This window comes from Physella acuta, unplaced genomic scaffold, assembly GCF_028476545.2.
Source record: "Physella acuta isolate Inbredline_101_S28 unplaced genomic scaffold, ASM2847654v3 ptg001542l, whole genome shotgun sequence".
In the NCBI taxonomy this organism is placed as follows: domain Eukaryota; kingdom Metazoa; phylum Mollusca; class Gastropoda; family Physidae; genus Physella; species Physella acuta.
The window spans coordinates 100,644-121,393 of record NW_026733057.1 but is presented as its reverse complement, the minus strand read 5'-3'; the positions used below and the strand labels follow the sequence as shown (position 1 = coordinate 121,393).

At 41.6% G+C, this 20,750-nt stretch overlaps 1 protein-coding gene across 1 annotated transcript in view; it reads right to left on the bottom strand.

Moving 5' to 3' along the window:
- Nucleotides 1-17,150, bottom strand: part of LOC131928761 (serine/threonine-protein kinase 10) — a 29,487-nt gene extending 12,337 nt beyond the window's left edge. Inside the window, exons 1-13 of the mRNA XM_059284878.1 lie at nucleotides 16,650-17,150; nucleotides 15,343-15,593; nucleotides 14,986-15,150; nucleotides 14,629-14,827; nucleotides 14,365-14,437; nucleotides 14,069-14,145; nucleotides 12,901-13,018; nucleotides 12,062-12,143; nucleotides 11,430-11,552; nucleotides 10,496-10,567; nucleotides 10,066-10,413; nucleotides 8,114-8,839; nucleotides 6,792-6,925 (exon numbers count right to left, since the gene is read on the bottom strand). Of these exons, the coding sequence (XP_059140861.1) occupies nucleotides 6,792-6,925; nucleotides 8,114-8,839; nucleotides 10,066-10,413; nucleotides 10,496-10,567; nucleotides 11,430-11,552; nucleotides 12,062-12,143; nucleotides 12,901-13,018; nucleotides 14,069-14,145; nucleotides 14,365-14,437; nucleotides 14,629-14,827; nucleotides 14,986-15,150; nucleotides 15,343-15,510 (2,285 nt within the window). The 5' untranslated portion in view covers nucleotides 15,511-15,593; nucleotides 16,650-17,150. The remainder of the gene's footprint in view (nucleotides 1-6,791; nucleotides 6,926-8,113; nucleotides 8,840-10,065; nucleotides 10,414-10,495; nucleotides 10,568-11,429; nucleotides 11,553-12,061; nucleotides 12,144-12,900; nucleotides 13,019-14,068; nucleotides 14,146-14,364; nucleotides 14,438-14,628; nucleotides 14,828-14,985; nucleotides 15,151-15,342; nucleotides 15,594-16,649) is intronic.
- Between the last annotated feature and the right edge of the window lie 3,600 nt (nucleotides 17,151-20,750).

Sequence of the window (20,750 nt, the reverse complement as noted above, 5' to 3'; positions counted from 1 at the left end):
CAGTAACTCTCAACACTACCTTAGCATGTAGATGTTACAGTAACTCTCAAAACTACCTTAGCATGTAGATGTTACAGTAACTCTCAACACTACCTTAGCATGTAGATGTTACAGTAACTCTCAACACTACCTTAGCATGTAGATGTTACAGTAACTCTCAACACTACCTTAGCATGTAGATGTTACAGTAACTCTCAACACTACCTTAGCATGTAGATGTTACAGTAACTCTCCATGATAAACTGCAGCCTAAAGGGCAGACTGTGAGCTGGCCCCACACTGACGTCATCGTCACTCTCTGGGACGGGCTCCTTGCTCTGAGAGCTGACGGAGCCCGGCTCCTTACTCTGGGAGCCGGGCTCTGGGTTGTGTGAGTTAATAAAGGTGGAGAACAAGCTGGCCCGGCTCCTCTCGTCCTGATGACGGATCCTGGTGCTCAGCTGCTGCTCCAGGTGTGAGATGGCGGCCGTCAGATCCGTCTCCGACACGGAGAAGGTGTTGAAAGGGTCCCTGTCTGGGTTCTCACACCAGAGGAAATAGAAGACGCCCCGCAGTAGTTTGGGCAGGAGGGAGCTGGGGGCTTTGAGCGCCTGGGCTGGGTGGGCTGTGGGGAACAAGTGCTTGCTGCTGATGGCCGACCAGGTCGAGTTGGATGAAAGCTTGCGGACTTTGGCCGGGATACGGTACAGGCTCCCACAGCTGGTGGCGGCCGACACCGTGGTACACACAGACATGACGGAGTCCGTCGGCACCAGTGGCCTCAGCGGGTCGGGGGCCGGCCTTGACCTGAGGGGGTCGGGTGAGGTCAGTGGCCGTGACGGGTAGGTGTCGGGTGAGTCCAGTGATGTGTGAATGCCAGGTGAGGTCAGTGGCCTTGACCTGTGAGGGAAGCTTTCAGACTGCTTGAGCAAACACTTCTTGGGCAGGGGGTAGCTGTCTAGTGATACCGACCTTCTGGCTGGTGCACACGTCTCTGTCTTCAGGGCCAACCTATGGGGGGCGACATAACAAGGGTCCTCACAGATCTCCTCATAGTCCCCGTCCTCCTCTGTGTCAGCAGCTGTCTGGCCCTCCACAAACTCCAGAGTTCTGTCCTCTTCTGCTGGCCAGATGTCATCCAAGTTGACATCTAATGACATCTCCTCCGTGAGGCCACTGACGTCTGCTTGCTGTAAACAGGCCGACCTGTGAGGCTTGGGCTCCATCTCCATGTAGATCCAACTAGACCTGGCACTCTCCCAGCACGTGCCATCGAACATGTCCTGTTCACACATCTTATACTCACACTATACAGCTAAATCATGGCCGTTCACAAAGTACACAGTGTATTCAGGCAGTTGATTTATTGGATGTACACATATACAAGTACACAGTGTATTCAGGCAGTTGATCCATTGGATGTACACATATACAAGTACACAGTGTATTCAGGCAGTGGATCCATTGGATGTACAGACGGACAAGTACACAGTGTATTCAGGCAGTTGATCCATTGGATGTACACATATACAAGTAAACAATGTATTCAGGCAGTTGATCCATTGGATGTACACCAGTGTATTCAGGCAGTGGATCCATTGAATGTAAAGACGGACACGTACACAGTGTATTCAGGCAGTGGATCCATTGGATGTACAGACGGACAAGTACACAGTGTATTCAGGCAGTTGATCCATTGGATGTACACATATACAAGTAAACAATGTATTCAGGCAGTTGATCCATTGGATGTACACCAGTGTATTCAGGCAGTTGATCCATTGAATGTAAAGACGGACACGTACACAGTGTATTCAGGCAGTTGATCCATTGGATGTACACATATACAAGTACACAGTGTATTCAGGCAGTTGATCCATTGAATGTACAGACGGCAATAGATCCATAGGAAGATGGTGGTGTGAGAAAGCTAGACAAGAAAAGTCACATCCTACATTGTATCAAGTCATTGTTTCAAGACTGACTCACACAAAGCTCCACTTGAGCCTGTCCTGCTGGGAATTTCCACAAGAGAAAACTTGACAGGATCTTACACACTTTGACAGAAATATGAATGGGGAACTACGAGACTGCAGGTCAAAGTTTAACCCTGTAGATCATTGGTTAACGTGAATCTCCATCAGCTACAACGTGAGCACACACAGAGCGGCAATTTTAGACAGTAGATCACACACGTGAATCTCAAACTGTCCAGTAAACACACACAGAGAGCGGCTATTTTAGCCAGTTAACCACTAACGTGAATCTCCATCAACTGCCCAGTGAGCAGCGCGCTCACACATACAGACACACACACAAACACACGCACACGGAGAGCGGCTATTTAAAGCGCTGACTTGAGCCATCGCCCCTAAAAATCAATACAAGAAAACGCCGCGAGTCTGTGAGGAGTGTCAAGCAATGTCCATCCGAGGGCCAGTTCACATCAATCTCTGGCCACAACTGTTGCATGGCCTTCTCTCTGGCCACAACTGTTGCATGGCCTTCTCTCTGGCCACAACTGTTGCATGGCCTTCTCTCTGGCCACAACTGTTGTATGGCCTTCTCTCTGGCCACAACTGTTGCATGGCCTTCTCTCTGGCCACAACTGTTGCATGGCCTTCTCTCTGGCCACAACTGTTGCATGGCCTTCTCTCTGGCCACACTACTATGTTGCATGGTCTTCTCTCTGGCCACAACTGTTGCATGGCCTTCTCTCTGGCCACAACTGTTGCATGGCCTTCTCTCTGGCCACAACTGTTGCATGGCCTTCTCTCTGGCCACACTACTATGTTGCATGGTCTTCTCTCTGGCCACAACTGTTGCATGGCCTTCTCTCTGGCCACAACTGTTGCATGGCCTTCTCTCTGGCCACAACTGTTGCATGGCCTTCTCTCTGGCCACACTACTATGTTGCATGGTCTTCTCTCTGGCCACAACTGTTGCATGGCCTTCTCTCTGGCCACAACTGTTGCATGGCCTTCTCTCTGGCCACAACTGTTGCATGGCCTTCTCTCTGGCCACACTACTATGTTGTATGGCCTTCTCTCTGGCCACAACTGCTGCATGGCCTTCTCTTTGCCCCCCCCCCCTCAGTTTAGAGGTACACTGTGCAGATCTTCAATAGAGCGTAGACTAGAGATAGGGGATTTCTTTACTTGGTTGGATTGATTCACAAGTCTACATGTAGGGACTCACGGGGTTAACAAAATTCACAAGTCTACATGTGTATTACATTTGGGTGACGTAGGGTTAACAAAATCCACAAGTCTACATGTGTATTACAGCTGGGTGACGTAGGGTTAACAAAATCCCCAAGTCTACATGTGTATTACATTTGGGTGACGTAGGGTTAACAAAATCCACAAGTCTACATGTGTATTACAGCTGGGTGACGTAGGGTTAACAAAATCCACAAGTCTACATGTGTATTACAGCTGGGTGACGTAGGGTTAACAAAATCCCCAAGTCTACATGTGTATTACAGCTGGGTGACGTAGGGTTAACAAAATCCCCAAGTCTACATGTGTATTACAGCTGGGTGACGTAGGGTTAACAAAATCCCCAAGTCTACATGTGTATTACAGCTGGGTGATGTAGGGTTAACAAAATCCACAAGTCTACATGTGTATTACAGCTGGGTGATGTAGGGTTAACAAAATCCCCTCTACAGAACGTCCCCTCAATGATTGGATGAGTCACTCAGTAATCCGCGCGCTGTCCCAATGGTGCTAATAGACGTGAGCAGGGGAGAGAAGCAGAGATCAATACACGCTTCTTGTTTGGGACATCTAGGGAAGGGTGGGGCAGACACTCTCAAAACATTCATATTTGCTTGCAGTGTAATCACAATGCTAATATAGGCGCTCCAGTAGCTGGCATTTGCCCTTTGTACTAAGCCGCATTCACTATTAAGTTCTTACTTTATATCTGCTGTCTATATACTACCACAAGTTGTAATAAGTTCATATCTGATTCTATAACCAACCCGTATATATTACCCGTGTATATATATATATATATATATATATATATATATATATATATATATATATATATATATACATACATATATATATATATATATATATATTTATATTTATATTTATATATATACATATTTATATATATACATATTTATATATATACATATTTATATATATACATATATATATATATATATATATATATATATATTTATTTATATTTATATATACATATATATATATATATATATATATATATATATATATATATATATATATATATATATATATATATATATATATATATATATATATATATATATATATATATATATATATATATATATATATATATATTTATATTTATATATTTATATTTATATATATATATATATATATATATATATATATATATATATATATATATATATATATATATATATATATATATATATATATATATATTTATATATTTATTTATATATATATATATATATATATATATATATATATATATATATATATATATACTTATCCGGACGTACTCTGTGACATTTATAAAATTTTCTCTGTCTAAAGTAATACATATTACTTTTAAAAACAACAGAAACACCATTGAACTACTGGGGTTTTAAAGGTATCATCTAATTCTCCTAAGGGGTCGTCCATAAATGACGTCACACTCGTAGGGGGGAGGGGGGGGGTCCGTAATTTTGTGACGGTGTGTGATGAGGGGGAGGGGGGGGGGGGTTCAGATGGGTCGACGTCACACTTTTGCTTTATACAAAAGCAACGTCAGAAAACGAATTTTTAGACGTTATTCCGCGTTTTAGAAAACTGTTTTAATAAATTGTAATAGGAATTGATTAAAATACTCTATTTTGACATAGTTCAGACAAGATTTTAGAAAAATATCCATGTTAAAAAAAATCAACTACAATTTTGAGGGGGGTTGTAGGCTGAGGTGTGACGTCATTTTAGGGGGGGGGGTCTGGCTTTTTGTGACGACGTGTGACGGAGGGGGGGGGGGGAGGTAAAAGTCATCAAAAAAGCGTGACGTCATTTATGGATGACCCCCTAATCAGTGTGTTCATTTAGTATAGTGTTGTGTTGACTAATGTGTAGGCCTACATGATTTGGTTTTTCTAATAGGTATTGGTAGCCTATGTTATTTATAACGGGTACCGGGTACCGACGGCTAGTATATATATACTAGCCGTCCTGGCCAGGCCTGAAAACTTAACCCTATTCCACACAAACAACCAAAACAAAAACACAAAAGCAAATACAAACGCAAACAAAAACGTAAACATTAACACAAACGCAAACACAACCACAAACAGAAAAGCAAACACAAACAAACACCAACCTCCCCCCCCCCTTTCACGTAACTCCAACCCCAAACCAACCTACCGCATACCCTTTTTCATAGCCACACCACCCCATACCCCAACCCGCAAGAAATACGATATCCACTTACCTCCAAGAACACATGCAATCACTCATATACCACCAAAAAGACCACTTTCCATTACCCCACCCCACACAGAGTAAACCTACCCCCACACCAACCCGGCCCACACCCCACCCTACTGTAAACCACACCCCACCCTACCATAAACCACACCCCACACCTAGTTTTCACAACGTGAAAATCATGTAGGGCCAGAACGAAAAAATCCCGATGGGCCGATAGGATCAGTGCTGCTATTGGCAATTATTGCTTTGAGGTTGTTTTTTTTAATGTGTTCATTGCCCCTTCCGATTTGTCGTTTTGATATTACTGTGTATTGAATTTTGTAAATAGGCCTGTGAATTATAGGATTCTGACCAAAGGCTTGGGTTTTTAAAGATGCACTATGAAAAACCCCAATATGAACCACTTGGATACAGCTAGTCCACCCTTGCCACCACCCCAATATGAACCACTTGGATATAGATAATAATTTAAAAAATAGCAGTCTTAAATGTTCATCTAATGGTATATAAAGTAATAATAATAAATAAAGAAAATAGGGGATAATTTAAGATAAATATCAACATAGACAGCTAAATTTAGTATCAGAGTTAATTCCCTTTAAATTATCTCCCCTAGCATGAAGAATTTATTACATTAACTTTATTCATTCTATTATTATTAATATCTATTAATTTTGATGTACTGGTCTAAGAAAAAATTCTATTTGAAGAAGGTGCAAGTGTACAATATTTTCTTTATGTTCCTTCGTCAAATATGCAAACACATAGAAACCTAGCCGATATAGGCCTACTTAAAATATTACGGCAGTAAGTAATGGACCATAATCCTGCATTTGTAATAAGATGATTGACTTGCTTCTTTTCAACAAAGTCAAAGGAAGGAGAAAACACACAATCAGAACAGAAGTTACCTGCACCTAAGGTTATAAGCGGCCAACAAGTCTGACATTACGATCAAGTACATGCAGACATTGCATACTATGAATGAGGGGTGATGTGAAGCTAGCTACCAACAATACGAAGATCTATCCGATAATCCACATCATCCCAGTCTACAAAATTTGACTTTTTACAATGTGGAGGTGATAAATGGATGAGTAAGTGAGGAGCCGCATGCAAATCCCCACCCCCCCTCTCTAAGTATAAAAGACCTTTCCAACCTTAGGGTCTATGGGGCAATGACTTGAGAACATGAAGAGATAGTGTAGTCAGCACTATGACCAGCCCATTTTACTACCTAAAGTGAGTCAGGTACCAATTAAAGCTGGGTGGACTCAAGCCCAGGAACTCAAGAGTTTTGGGTCAGCAGTGAGGTGAGAAATGGATGAGTCAAAGCACTCAACTGACCTGTGTAAGTGTTCCTCTCTCACCCTGTTCTCTTCACCTGTGGCAATAACTTTGGTAGTTGTTGATGTAATCACCTGACCATCTTTCATGTAGGTTCTAGTCTTTGCTATTGTCCTATAATGGCTCTTGCTCTCCTACAAGAGTGGAGGAAATAAAACACTGAGAGTTCTAATCAAGTAAATGTCAACAGGTTCACTTTTTCAGGATCTGGGTGATACACATTTATAAAGGGTTGAACCTATGTTTGGTTACATGTTTGGTGGACTATAGGAGAGAGTGGGTGGACAGATGGAGAGAGTGGGTGGACAGATGGAGAGAGTGGATGGACAGATGGAGAGAGTGGGTGGACAGATGGAGAGAGTGGGTGGACAGATGGAGAGAGTGGGTGGACAGATGGAGAGAGTGGGTGGACAGATGGAGAGAGTGGGTAGACAGATGGAGAGAGTGGGTGGACAGATGGAGAGAGTGGGTAGACAGATGGAGAGAGTGGGTGGACAGATGGAGAGAGTGGGTGGACAGATGGAGAGAGTGGGTGGACAGATGGAGAGAGTGGGTGGACAGATGGAGAGAGTGGGTGGACAGATGGAGAGAGTGGGTGGACAGATGGAGAGAGTGGGTGGACAGATGGAGAGAGTGGGTGGACAGATGGAGAGAGTGGGTGGACAGATGGAGAGAGTGGGTGGACAGGTGGAGAGAGTCGGTGGACAGATGGAGAGAGTGGGTGGACAGATGGAGAGAGTGGGTGGACAGATGGAGAGAGTGGGTAGACAGATGGAGAGAGTGGGTGGACAGATGGAGAGAGTGGGTGGACAGATGGAGAGAGTGGGTGGACAGGAGGAGAGTGGATGGACAGATGGAGAGAGTGGGTGGACAGATGGAGAGAGTGGGTGGACAGATGGAGAGAGAGGGTGGACAGATGGAGAGAGTGGGTGGACAGATGGAGAGAGTGGGTGGACAGATGGAGAGAGTGGGTGGACAGATGGAGAGTGGGTGGACAGATGGAGAGAGTGGGTGGACAGATGAGAGAGTGGGTGGACAGATGGAGAGAGTGGGTGGACAGATGGAGAGAGTGGGTAGACAGATGGAGAGATTGGGTGGACAGATGGAGAGAGGGGGTGGACAGATGGAGAGTGGGTGGACAGGTGGAGAGAGTGGGTGGACAGATGGAGAGTGGGTGGACAGGTGGAGAGAGTGGGTGGACAGATGGAGAGTGGGTGGAAAGATGGAGAGTGGGTGGACAGGAGGAGAGTGTAGTGGGTGGACAGAATTAATCATCTGATACATGTACAAAGAGTTTTTTAATGTGCGTATAGCGTACTCACATTGCGTGTGCGGATTTGTCCTTTCTTCTGTCGTCTCTGGACGGGTGCACCCTCTCCATTTTTGTCTGGGTCCTGCATGTCGCTGTCCACTGTGTTGATGCTGCCAGAGTCTGACCTCTTGTCCGACTCGTCGTCCACAGACACCTCGTCAATCATCTTGGTCTCAAAAGTATCCAGGTCAGTCTGTGGCACGGCAGCCGGGGCTGGCACTATCAGAGTGGACTGCTTGTGTTGGGGCCTGCTCTCCTCAGATTCACTGCTTGTTCCATCTTTCTTCTCAGCCACTGCTGGCTCTGGAATCTCTTCAGGACAGACCACATAGCCATTGGCAGCAATTATGCCAGCATCAGAATCAGGTAAGCTAACAACAGTTTCTTCAACACAAACTTCTGCAGGTAATTCTGTTTTTTCCACTTTAGGCGGTGTAACTTCTGCAGGTGATTCTGTTTTTTCCACTTTAGGTGATGTAATCTCTCCAGGTAGGTCTGGCTTCTCTGTGCCCTGAGCAGGCAGCACTATGGTGTCCTCTGGTCTGTCAGCCTGGCCTGTTTCCTCAGCGCTGCCCTCAGGTGAAACAAAATCTTTGAAGGTGTCAAACACCACACTGGCCACAGAGGGCTCTGATGTGGTGGAGTTGAGGACGTCGTCAATGATGTCAGTGACAATCTCTGACACCATCACCTCACTCTTGCTGCTTGAGTCTTCTGTAGGAGCTGACTTCACATCCTGCAACATTGGGCAATGTAGAGACTAGTCAGTGTCATTAGCGATGTTATAACTATGACATTAGAGATGTCACAACTATGACATTAGAGATGTCACAACTATGACATTAGAGATGTCTCAACTATGACATTAGAGATGTCACAACTATGACATTAGAGATGTCACAACTATGACATTAGATTGGTCAAAACTATGTCAATTAAGATGTCACATCACAATAATATTACTAGATGTTACAATGTCATCAGAGATGACACAAGAACAGAGCCGGCGTTTGGGGGTGGCGAACGGGGCGGACGCCCCAGGCCCCGCGCCTGAAGTGGCCCCGCGCTTCAGCACCTTCACTGTTATCTGAATTAGTTTGGAAACTTAAAATTTTTTTGCTGAATTCACTTGGGAAAAACGACATATTCGAATGCCGACGTTGTTGATTGTTATAACTGAGGCCCCGGTTGATGCTAGTGAGTTATCACCCACATAAACTGCGACAGGCCGTAAATTATAGTGTCACACACCTCCCTGTATGAAGGGTACGGTCGCCTCGCATTTGACCTGAGGTGACTGGAGATGGGTGGACTCGAATTAGCCCCCGACCTGAGCAGGTATATACCGTATATAGAGAAAAATCGCATCCTCCCGTGGCGCCGCCCTTGCGAAATTAAAAATGTTTTTTGTACAGAACCCTTCCCTAGAGTGTTCTAATCAACTCCCCAAAGTTTCATGCCTATCGGATGAACAGTGTGAAATCAAAATAGACTTTTATTTTTATATACCGTATATAGATAGACTTTTATTTTTATATACCGTATATAGAGAAAAACAAATTGCGCCCTGCCGGGGCGCCACCCCTGCGAATTTGAAATTTTTTTTTTCGCAGAAACCTCCCCAGGAATATTCTCAACAACTTCCCAAAGTTTCACGGCGATGTGTTGAGAGGTGTAGTAATGCATAAAGGACACACAGACACACACACACACATACATTGCTTTTTATATATATAGATAGATATAGATATATATAGGCTATTTATATAATGGAAAAAAGTAGGCCCCGTGCGGATGGTTGGCACTAGGCCCCGTGTATTCCTAACACCGGCTCTGCACAAGAATGTTATCCAAGATGGCACAATGTCATTAGACGTCAAAACAATGTCATCAAATGACTACAAATGTGATAAAAACAGACGTGACAAGTGTAGAAACAGCAGCAAAGATCCTGCTACTGACCTCAGTGATATCAGAGCCTTCAGAGCTAGACTTCTCATCCCCAATGCCTTCATCTGATGATGACGGTTTCTCTACATCAGACTGTTGGCTCACTTCTGTTACAGTTGGTTGGGGGGCGGGGACTTCAATGATGACAGGTACAGGAGGCTGGGGGGCGGGGACTTCTGCTACTGCAGGTGAAGGAGGCTGGGGGGCGGGGACTTCTGTTACAACAGGTAGTGAGGGTTTGGGGACCTCAGCGTGTGGAGGAGATGGGGCAGGCTTGCGTTTTACTGAAGGTGATTTGTCAGCACTTGAGACCACCACAGAGACTGGCTTCAGACTTTTGTGATGTTCATCACCATGTTCCTGGGGATTAGAGCAGAGGTTACTTAATGCTGGCAGCGTGCTTCTTACAACATTCATAAACCACACACCATACCAAGCTTACCTTATCTTTCTCATCACTAGCAAGTGAAATGCTGTCCAGGTCTATTGACTGGGAGTCTGCACTCATATTTCTCTGGAATACAAGCATAAACTCTCGAGGTAAAAAATAGTGATCAATCAGACTATATCAGTACCAACTAAATGTTTATTTAAAACAAGAGAAGTTGAGCCTATTTGCAAATGATAAAATCAACTGATCCTTGGGATTCTTGTGGGGATCACTAACATGGTTTGGTCCTGCTTAGGAATGCCAGGGATTTAAATTTAAAGAGATTTAGAGACTTTTATTACCACAACATCAAGATTGAATAGGACAGTTTTCAATTAAAGGGGAAATATTTCTAATCTAAAGGTGACGACACACCACACAGGCTGTAGTGATCAAGTGACTTGATGCAGCTAGATGCCTACTGCAATATCATCTTTTTTATGGGGCTCATTTAAAGCTAGGTGCATATTCATATCAATCATAAATCTTCTACACATATATTCAATTTCACCGAAATATTTATTCATAAACAAGATCAGGGCTTCAAGGGTTAAGATTACAGTCAGCAACTAAATGACTGAGTTCACCCTTCATCTAGCTGTAGGCCCACTACAGGGCAGACTTAATGATTACAGACATCAACTAAATGACTGAGTTCACCCTTCATCTAGCTGTGTAGGCCCACTACAGGGCAGACTTAATGATTACAGTCAGCAACTAAATGACTGAGTTCACCCTTCATCTAGCTGTAGGCCCACTACAGAGCAGACTAAATGATTACAGTCAGCAACTAAATGACTGAGTTCACCCTTCATCTAGCTGTAGGCCCACTACAGAGCAGACTAAATGATTACAGACATCAACTAAATGACTGAGTTAATCCTTCATCTAGCTGTAGGCCCACTACAGGGCAGACTTAATGATTACAGCCAGTGTACACTCTGACCTTTATAGCCAGAATGTCCTCATCTTCTGTAAGGTCCTCCACAACTTCAACAACCTCAGCTTTGGCCTCATAGATAAGATCCAAGATGGCTGTTTTGTTGGTGTAGTCCTTTATAAATGGGTGCTGGGGACAAAGAGAGGTAAGGTTGATAGACACAATGGGTGCGCATAACTAGTTCAAGTTCATTTTATGCTAATGTTAAAAGAAACAAGAAACACCAGAAAAAAAAAAGTAAAATTACACAACATTGTCATTTACTGCTGAAATAGTGAAGTTTAAAATAGTATATAATTATTGCCTGCATTTGTATTTTTACTATTTAAAAAATAACAAAATAAAAACTAGAACAAGGGCAGGTAGAGTTACCTCCAAAAAATAACTGGAACAAGGACAGGTAGAGTTACCTCCAAAAAATAACTAGAACAAGGACAGGTAGAGTTACCTCCAAAAAATAACTAGAACAAGGACAGGTAGAGTTACCTCCAAAAAATAACTATAACAAGGACAGGTAGAGTTACCTCCAAAAAATAACTATAACAAGGACAGGTAGAGTTACCTCCAAAAAATAACTATAACAAGGACAGGTAGAGTTACCTCCAAAAAATAACTATAACAAGGACAGGTAGAGTTACCTCCAAAAGTTCGTGGGCAGTAGCTCTCAGTTCTGGGTTTTTGATCAGGCACTTGTTGACAAAGTCTTTAAAGCTACTTGACCTGAAAGGTTTGCATACACTAGCGTAAGTCTGCACCTCCTCATCAATGGCATTACTCAAAATGATATTCATAGAACATTTTAACATTTGTAGAACATTTGACATTCACAGAACATTTGACATTTGTAGAACATTTGACATTCATAGAACATTTAACATTTGTAGAACAGTTGACATTCATAGAACATTTGACATTCATAGAACATTTGACATTCATAGAACATTTGACATTTGTAGAACATTTGACATTCATAGAACATTTGACATTCATAGAACATTTGACATTCATAGAACATTTGACATTCATAGAACATTTGACATTCATAGAACATTTGACATTCATAGAACATTTGACATTCATAGAACATTTGTAGAAAATTTGACATTTGTAGAACATTTGACATTCATAGAACATTTGATATTCATAGAACATTTGACATTCATAGAACATTTGACATTCATAGAACATTTGACATTCATAGAACATTTGACATTCATAGAATATTTGACATTCATAGAACATTTGATATTCATAGAACATTTAACATTCATAGAACATTTAACATTAATAGAATATTTGAATTTGACATTCACAAAACAGCTGACATTCACAGAACAGCTGACATTCACAGAACAGTTGACATTCACAGAACAGTTGACATTCACAGAACAGTTGACGTTCTAAACACTTTTTATAAGAACTTTGTAGTTGATCACAATAACATGAGACAATAAGCTGAAGAGACATTGAAACGTACCACTTGGATGGTTTATCAAACCCTGGGGGATCTGATTTCTGTATTTTAATTAACACTCTCATGGGATGCATGTCTTTGTTTGGGGGCTCTATCTGGGCAAACTCTATCATAGTTATACCTGGGGAATGTTTCATATATATGGTTGACATTAAAACATGTCATTGTGAGAATGTTGTGTACACCATGTCATTGTGAGAATGTTGTGTACACCATGTCATTGTGAGAATGTTGTGTACACCATGTCATTGTGAGAATGTTGTGTACACCATGTCATTGTGAGAATGTTGTGTACACCATGTCATTGTGAGAATGTTGTGTACACCATGTCATTGTGGGAATGTTGTGTACACCATGTCATTGTGGGAATGTTGTGTACACCATGTCATTGTGAGAATGTTGTGTACACCATGTCATTGTGAGAATGTTGTGTACACCATGTCATTGTGAGAATGTTGTGTACACCATGTCATTGTGAGAATGTTGTGTACACCATGTCATTGTGAGAATGTTGTGTACACCATGTCATTGTGAGAATGTTGTGTACACCATGTCATTGTGAGAATGTTGTGTACACCATGTCATTGTGAGAATGGTGTGTACACCATGTCATTGTGAGAATGTTGTGTACACCATGTCATTGTGGGAATGTTGTGTACACCATGTCATTGTGAGAATGTTGTGTACACCATGTCATTGTGAGAATGGTGTGTACACCATGTCATTGTGAGAATGTTGTGTACACCATGTCATTGTGGGAATGTTGTGTACACCATGTCATTGTGAGAATGTTGTGTACACCATGTCATTGTGAGAATGTTGTGTACACCATGTCATTGTGAGAATGTTGTGCACACCATGTCATTGTGAGAATGTTGTGCACACCATGTCATTGTGAGAATGTTGTGTACACCATGTCATTGTGAGAATGTTGTGTACACCATGTCATTGTGAGAATGTTGTGTACACCATGTCATTGTGAGAATGTTGTGTACACCATGTCATTATGAGAATGTTGTGTACACCATATTGTGGGTACATATGAATGTTACACTTTAGTTACAGAGATGGTGGATATATGAACGTTATTCCCAGAATATTATTAAGTGTGAAGAAGTTAACATTAAAAGTGAAGAATAAGTTGACATTATTCGAATGGAAAGATCTTTACCTAAAGACCAAATGTCAGCTTTGTAATCATAAGGCACATCCTTTAATGTTTCACACATTATTACTTCTGGGGCCATCCTAAATATGATAATAATTCCATTCAAGAAAATTATACAACCATAAAAATGTAAACAATTTTAATAGCAACAATAATTGCTGCCAAAGCATGTTAATTTAGATGCATTTAGGAAGTGGAATAGCTGCATTTATAAATAATAAAGCTCGCCACAATCAACAACTACATATCCTTTGTTAAATAGTTTGTCAAAAATGACATTAAACAACTAAGTGGCTTACCAATAAGGGGTCCCGATAAATGTGTCACGTCTTTGGGCAGTTTTTGTGTTCTTAGCAGATACACCAAAATCAGCTGAAACAAACAAAAAGTAAATTTGGAAAGGGAATAAAACAACCAATAAAACTTAAATTTGTAAATAATTTAATGTTTTTAAGCCTGTTACGGATCAATGAAATTTAAAAGCTAACAAAAAAAACTACCATTTAGCACTAAAACTTAACACTTGAATTTTGTAAAACTGAAATGTGCAAGTAAAAACCAACCTAATTTCACCTCTCCTTCTGATGTGAGCAGTACATTGCCTGCTTTGATGTCTCTGTGGATTACCCTGTGTTCATGAAGAAAAGCTAGTGCAACACACATCTCATGGGCTACATAACGGATCATGGGTTCAGATAAAGGCTTTTCTAGATCCACCATAATAGAATCTAGTGCACCCCCACCACAGTATTCTATAAACATCTGGAAAAAAAAACATTTTAAAAACTGATTGAAAAAAATGTACTAATTTTAATTCACTAACATTTAAAAATAACAAAAGCAAACTTTTAAAAAAAAAGATCTTGAACTCAAAATCCATCCAATAATAACCAGAAAATAACCAGAGGACATAAACTCACCCATAGTTTATTTTCAAAGAAAAAAGCTTCATGCAGCCCTACAATATTTTTGTGGGCACACTCTGCTAGGATATTTATCTCTACAGAGAAATCTTCCAAGTCCTCTTCATTCTTTATCTCCACTTGTTTGAGCGCAGCAAATTGATTTGTCTCTTTGTTGCGTGCCTAAATGTTTTAAATAGTTAAAAGCATTAACAATTAAAATAGAATAATTTTAAGCTTTACGCACTAATCAAAATCCCCTTACACAAATAAATTGTTTTGCACAAGGACTCCTTAGTAATGATAGGCTGATATAATAAACATAGATTATTTCATTAAAACATATTGTCATATATTATTTCTCTACATTGTCACCTTATAGACTGCTCCAAAAGCACCTTCTCCAATCTCTCCGGTTATTTCCCAGAACTGTGTTGGGTCAGTATCTTTTTTTATGTTAACATTCCACTGGCCTTTCTTCTTGTCATGGGCATCATCAGCTCCAAACCGAAAAAGCTTTTTAAAACTACTAAGGAAAGACATTTTTCAGTCTGAGGTCCGAGCAAGGGTGCCAATGTGGCAATCGCTGTCTAAGGAAGTTATGGCCAGATGTCTAACAGTCACACCTGTAAAAATGAAAAAGAAATATGAGGGCAAACCAGCAACATTCATATAAAGAAATACCAATGTGCATACACAAAAATCAAGCAGCATGTGAAAGTGCACTTGTCTGTTGACAAGAGTAAGTTAGTAAAGATGCTAGACTGGAGCTATTACAAACATATTTCCCATAGTTGTCTGATGAACATCTTATTCATTGCATATTTTTCTTGCTTGGAATGCAAGATCAAACAACATAATACTTATCAATGAACCAAAGTATTTAACTTCACGCTCTATAAATAATTGGTATACTGTATAGGCCTAGTCATATGAACTTTAATAAGAAGGGCTACACTACAAATATGGGTAATCTATCGTTTTGGGTACGTAAAATCGCCCGCGGCTATTTATGTACGAAAACGCTACCTCATTGTCAAGGCTTTAATAGAAGTATATTGTCATACTTTTGTGTCAAATATTATAGATAAATGAATAATAAACCTAAATCGATGGCTAAATATATCGATATAGGCCAGAAATTAACTTTAAACAGCAGTGTCTGAGAGCAAGATTTGCTATATAAACAGCAGCCATTTGTAAAATAGAGTGACTTCCCCCTGAATCTGGCGCTAAAAGCTTATAAAAATAAAACAGACAAGATGGCTGCTATAGTAAATGTGCATGATTGCATCTGTTGGAAACATCGCTAGTCTTCATTTATTACGGAAACGTTTTAATTCAATTGTTTAAAAACAGGTACATAAATGAATCAAGGAAACATTTTTGAATTTTTTAAAACATAAATCCTCCTCAAAATGTGAAATAATTATTAAAATTTAAGGAGTCACCTGTTTTTCACATTACAAATCGCGGGCGATTTTACGTACCCAAAACGATAGATTACCCAAATATGTTATTCAGTTAGGCAGTGTTAGGCCTAGACCTATTTAGTAAATAGTAGGCCTATTTACTAGATCCTATAATTATAATACTATAAACTACAATAATATAGGCCTAACTATAACTAATGAATTAGGCAAATACTTAATAGATCTAGATCTAGATCTAGTAATACTTACCAAGTTACCAAAGTCAATTTTGCCAAAGTATCCGAGAGTCCACCAAATTATTAAATTGCTCCAACAAATCTAAATCTGGAGAACTTGCTTACATATCTAGTAATCTAGACTTAAGATCAAGAATCTAATATGAATAGATTTATAATTTAGATCCTTCGATATAAATACTAGATCTATCAACTGTAAGAGTAAACAGAAAATTGTTTTTGTCATGCAAAACAAACTGGGCTGGGCGGTGGTAGAATCCTACTCAAGTCAGTGGTAATGAAAAAAATTATAAAAATAATTAAAATATCGTTGGTGCAATGTCCGCAACAACTAGATCTACCCAGAAAGTGAAATTCCAAGAAACAGTATCCAATATATGGCCAAAATTAATCGCTAGCCAGCTGCAGAAAAATGTAACACAGTTGCCATTGTAAAATTCTTTTACAAGTATAAAATTCACTTTGCACTGTGACTTTTCCTGATATCCGCCATTTTGCTAAGTTGTGCCTTGCGCAGTGGAAAGAAAAATGAGTCAGGTGGAGTTCCTGTTACTTAAAATAGAACGATTTTTGTTGGTATTAAGTCAGAAACGCCCACCTGTTCACTGTTTAATTTACTGTTTTACTGTTGTTTGTTTACATTTCTAAAATCGAACCATGCGAATAATGCACTGATGCAATTGTTAAAATTATGTTTGCTATTAACATTATTTTAATATTTTATAACAGTAATATAGACTATTACATATCAAATTCGAAAACCCGGTTGCATTTTTACAATAACAATGCACGCATGGAGCAATGCGACTGAGAGAAGGATCATTATAATATTAGGGTCTTTAATTAAGCATTACCTACCATACCACGCCCTAAAGCAGTAGAAAGAGCCAATAATTTCAAGCAGTGGCGTAACAACCATGTAGCACAGGGAATTGCGGGCTTTTTAAGCAAGTAAATCGAGTAACTATTTCACTTACATTATTTTTAAGAACAAAACAGTACTCGGAATCGTATTGTTTCATCGGGGCACTTGAAACTTTGGGTGAGTGGGGGGGGGGGGGGGTGGGGGGGGGGGAGTTGTGGTTAAAAAATTATTTTTTTCTAGATATTTTCTATATAAATAAATTTCGTTCAGGGGCAGGGGGGTTAGACGTGTTTTGTGAAGGGGGGGGGGGGGGGCGAAGAGATACCTGGAAGAAACAATGGTCCATTTTAAAAGGAGAGCTGGGCGGCCTGTTTTCAGTAACAAACTGCTGCTACTTTCTCTACCGGAAACCCGAAAGTTGCAGAGAGAGAGAGGTTGTGCTTCTCCCCTGATCTACAGAGATGATGCTGCCATATTGGCTGGTTGTTTGCAGACAGGACAAGCCCTTATCGTCAGTTGCAGCGTATTGATTGTGGTCATGGAAAGTCGGAAAATCACTATGGCGCCTACATTCATTTCAAATAGCGCCATCTACTACTAAAGCTGATGACTAAATCTAACAGCAGGCGTCTTTGAGCGCCCCGGCAATAGAGTACGGATGGGCGCCCTGAGTTTCCCAGTGGCTACCAGAGCACATGGGGTCCGTTGATTGGGGCAAGGTTACTACTTGATTCAACTACAACGGGGGCGGACTCCCCGGCTCCCCTATGAACACTATGGCACCTATGTTCGTGTTAAAGAGCACTCCTACGTCCAGCTACTCCAGTTGATGACTAAACAGAGGGCAATTAATGCACGCTTAAGGCTTCCACACAGCACGCCCTGGGGCGTCTGGACTGTAGTGTGGACAAACCCTCAGGCGTCTGGACTATAGTGTGGACAAACCCTGGGGCGTCTGGACTATAGTGTGGACAAACCCTGGGGCGTCTGGACTATAGTGTGGACAAACCCTGGGGCGTCTGGACTATAGTGTGGACAAACCCTGGGGCGTCTGGACTATAGTGTGGACAAACCCTGGGGCGTCTGGACTGTAGTGTGGACAAACCCTGGGGCGTCTGGACTGTAGTGTGGACAAACCCGCGTCCCAAAAAGCTAAGATCCAAGAAATATAGCGCCGGCTTTGTTTACCCTGGGGCGTCTGGACTATAGTGTGGACAAACCCTGGGGCGTCTGGACTGTAGTGTGGACAAACCCTGGGGCGTCTGGACTGTAGTGTGGACAAACCCTCGGGCGTCTGGACTATAGTGTGGACAAACCCTGGGGCGTCTGGACTATAGTGTGGACAAACCCTGGGGCGTATGGACTATAGTGTGGACAAACCCTGGGGCGTCTGGACTGTAGTGTGGACAAACCCTGGGGCGTCTGGACTATAGTGTGGACAAACCCTGGGGCGTCTGGACTGTAGTGTGGACAAACCCTGGGGCGTCTGGACTGTAGTGTGGACAAACCCGCGTCCCAAAAAGCTAAGATCCAAGAAATATAGCGCCGGCTTTGTTTACCCTGGGGCGTCTGGACTATAGTGTGGACAAACCCTGGGGCGTCTGGACTGTAGTGTGGACAAACCCTGGGGCGTCTGGACTGTAGTGTGGACAAACCCTCGGGCGTCTGGACTATAGTGTGGACAAACCCTGGGGCGTCTGGACTATAGTGTGGACAAACCCTGGGGCGTCTGGACTATAGTGTGGACAAACCCTGGGGCGTCTGGACTATAGTGTGGACAAACCCTGGGGCGTCTGGACTGTAGTGTGGACAAACCCTGGGGCGTCTGGACTATAGTGTGGACAAACCCGCGTCCCAAAAAGCTAAGATCCAAGAAATATAGCGCCGGCTTTGTTTACATGAAACTCAGTTTTAGAAATCAAAGCCAAAAGTCTAACAATACATCATTGTTATCGTGCTAATGAAACACTTATAAAATGTTTTGTGAATGGTGTGAAGGACTAGATCGCAGCAACGTGGACGGGTACGCTAGTAACGTATAATGATGTCTCTTAATATACAAGAGCAGAAGTGGAAAGCAATCTGGAACTACGCTTCGGGGGAGGGGGGGGGGGTGTAGATGAATTATTTACGTGAACACTAAATGTCCTGGTTAAAGTGTAAGGATCTGATGCTTGTTTATAAGTTGTGTGACCTGAAATAAAACGTAGGCGACACAGCGAAACCAAGCTGTTTGCAATACACTTCCTGCTTGACTTGGCTACCATCACGAACACATTCTGTTTGAAAGTAAAATATTACTGGCAGGGACTCAGTTCCTGGTCCGTAGAGTTCTGACAGTTTCAGTCATCCCAAGTCACTAATCGAACCTAACCCTCAAATCGTCTGCTAAACTCAAGTTCATGACAGCCTAGCAAAACCAATCGTCAATTACTCACATACTGACATCCGGTTACGTCATTGTCTTAGTGTTGTGACCCGGATGAGCGTCAAAAGAACAAGTGTGTTGTTTGTCGGACGGCCTTACTGTAAAAATAATGGTGAACATTGTACGTGTCCATTCTGTATAACGCCCCTCGTGTAGGCCTACCATAAATCTGAGCAGTTAGAGTGATGTTTGACCAGAGCGGACGTAAAGCCTGGTAACAATGACTTGCCGTCCGTCCAAATAGTTCCACCAGCCCCCTAATGATATTCAGATAACTCAAGTTTACCATATTCAGATAATTCAAGTTTACCACACCGAATGTTCAATCTTTATTGTGCTATACTGGTAATCTGTTAAATACTGTTTTGCCATCAACATGTTTTTATTTTTAAGATATCTATTTCTAGAAAAAAATATATTCGAAATTGTCTTTCTAAAATCAACTTAACACAGAGGCGTAGCGGGGGGGGGGGGGGGGGGGGGTGTGCGGACCGCACCGGGTGACATCATTTAGGGGGGTGACACCAAGACAAAAAATAGCAAAATATATAGAGAAAAACTTGGGGGGTGGGTGCAAATCGAAAGTTTGAGGGGGGGGGGTGCAAATCGAAAATTTGAAAGTTTGTCCCCGGGAAGGGTCGCTACGCCTCTGGGGTGTGACACCATTAAGTGACACCCGACCTCGCTACGCCACTGACTTAACAGAAATATTAAATGTGATTTTAAGTGTAAACCATCGATTCCACAATGACACATAGTACACAGAAGAAATATCTGAAGAACACATTCATGTGCACACAATAAATTGAAAATACAACATC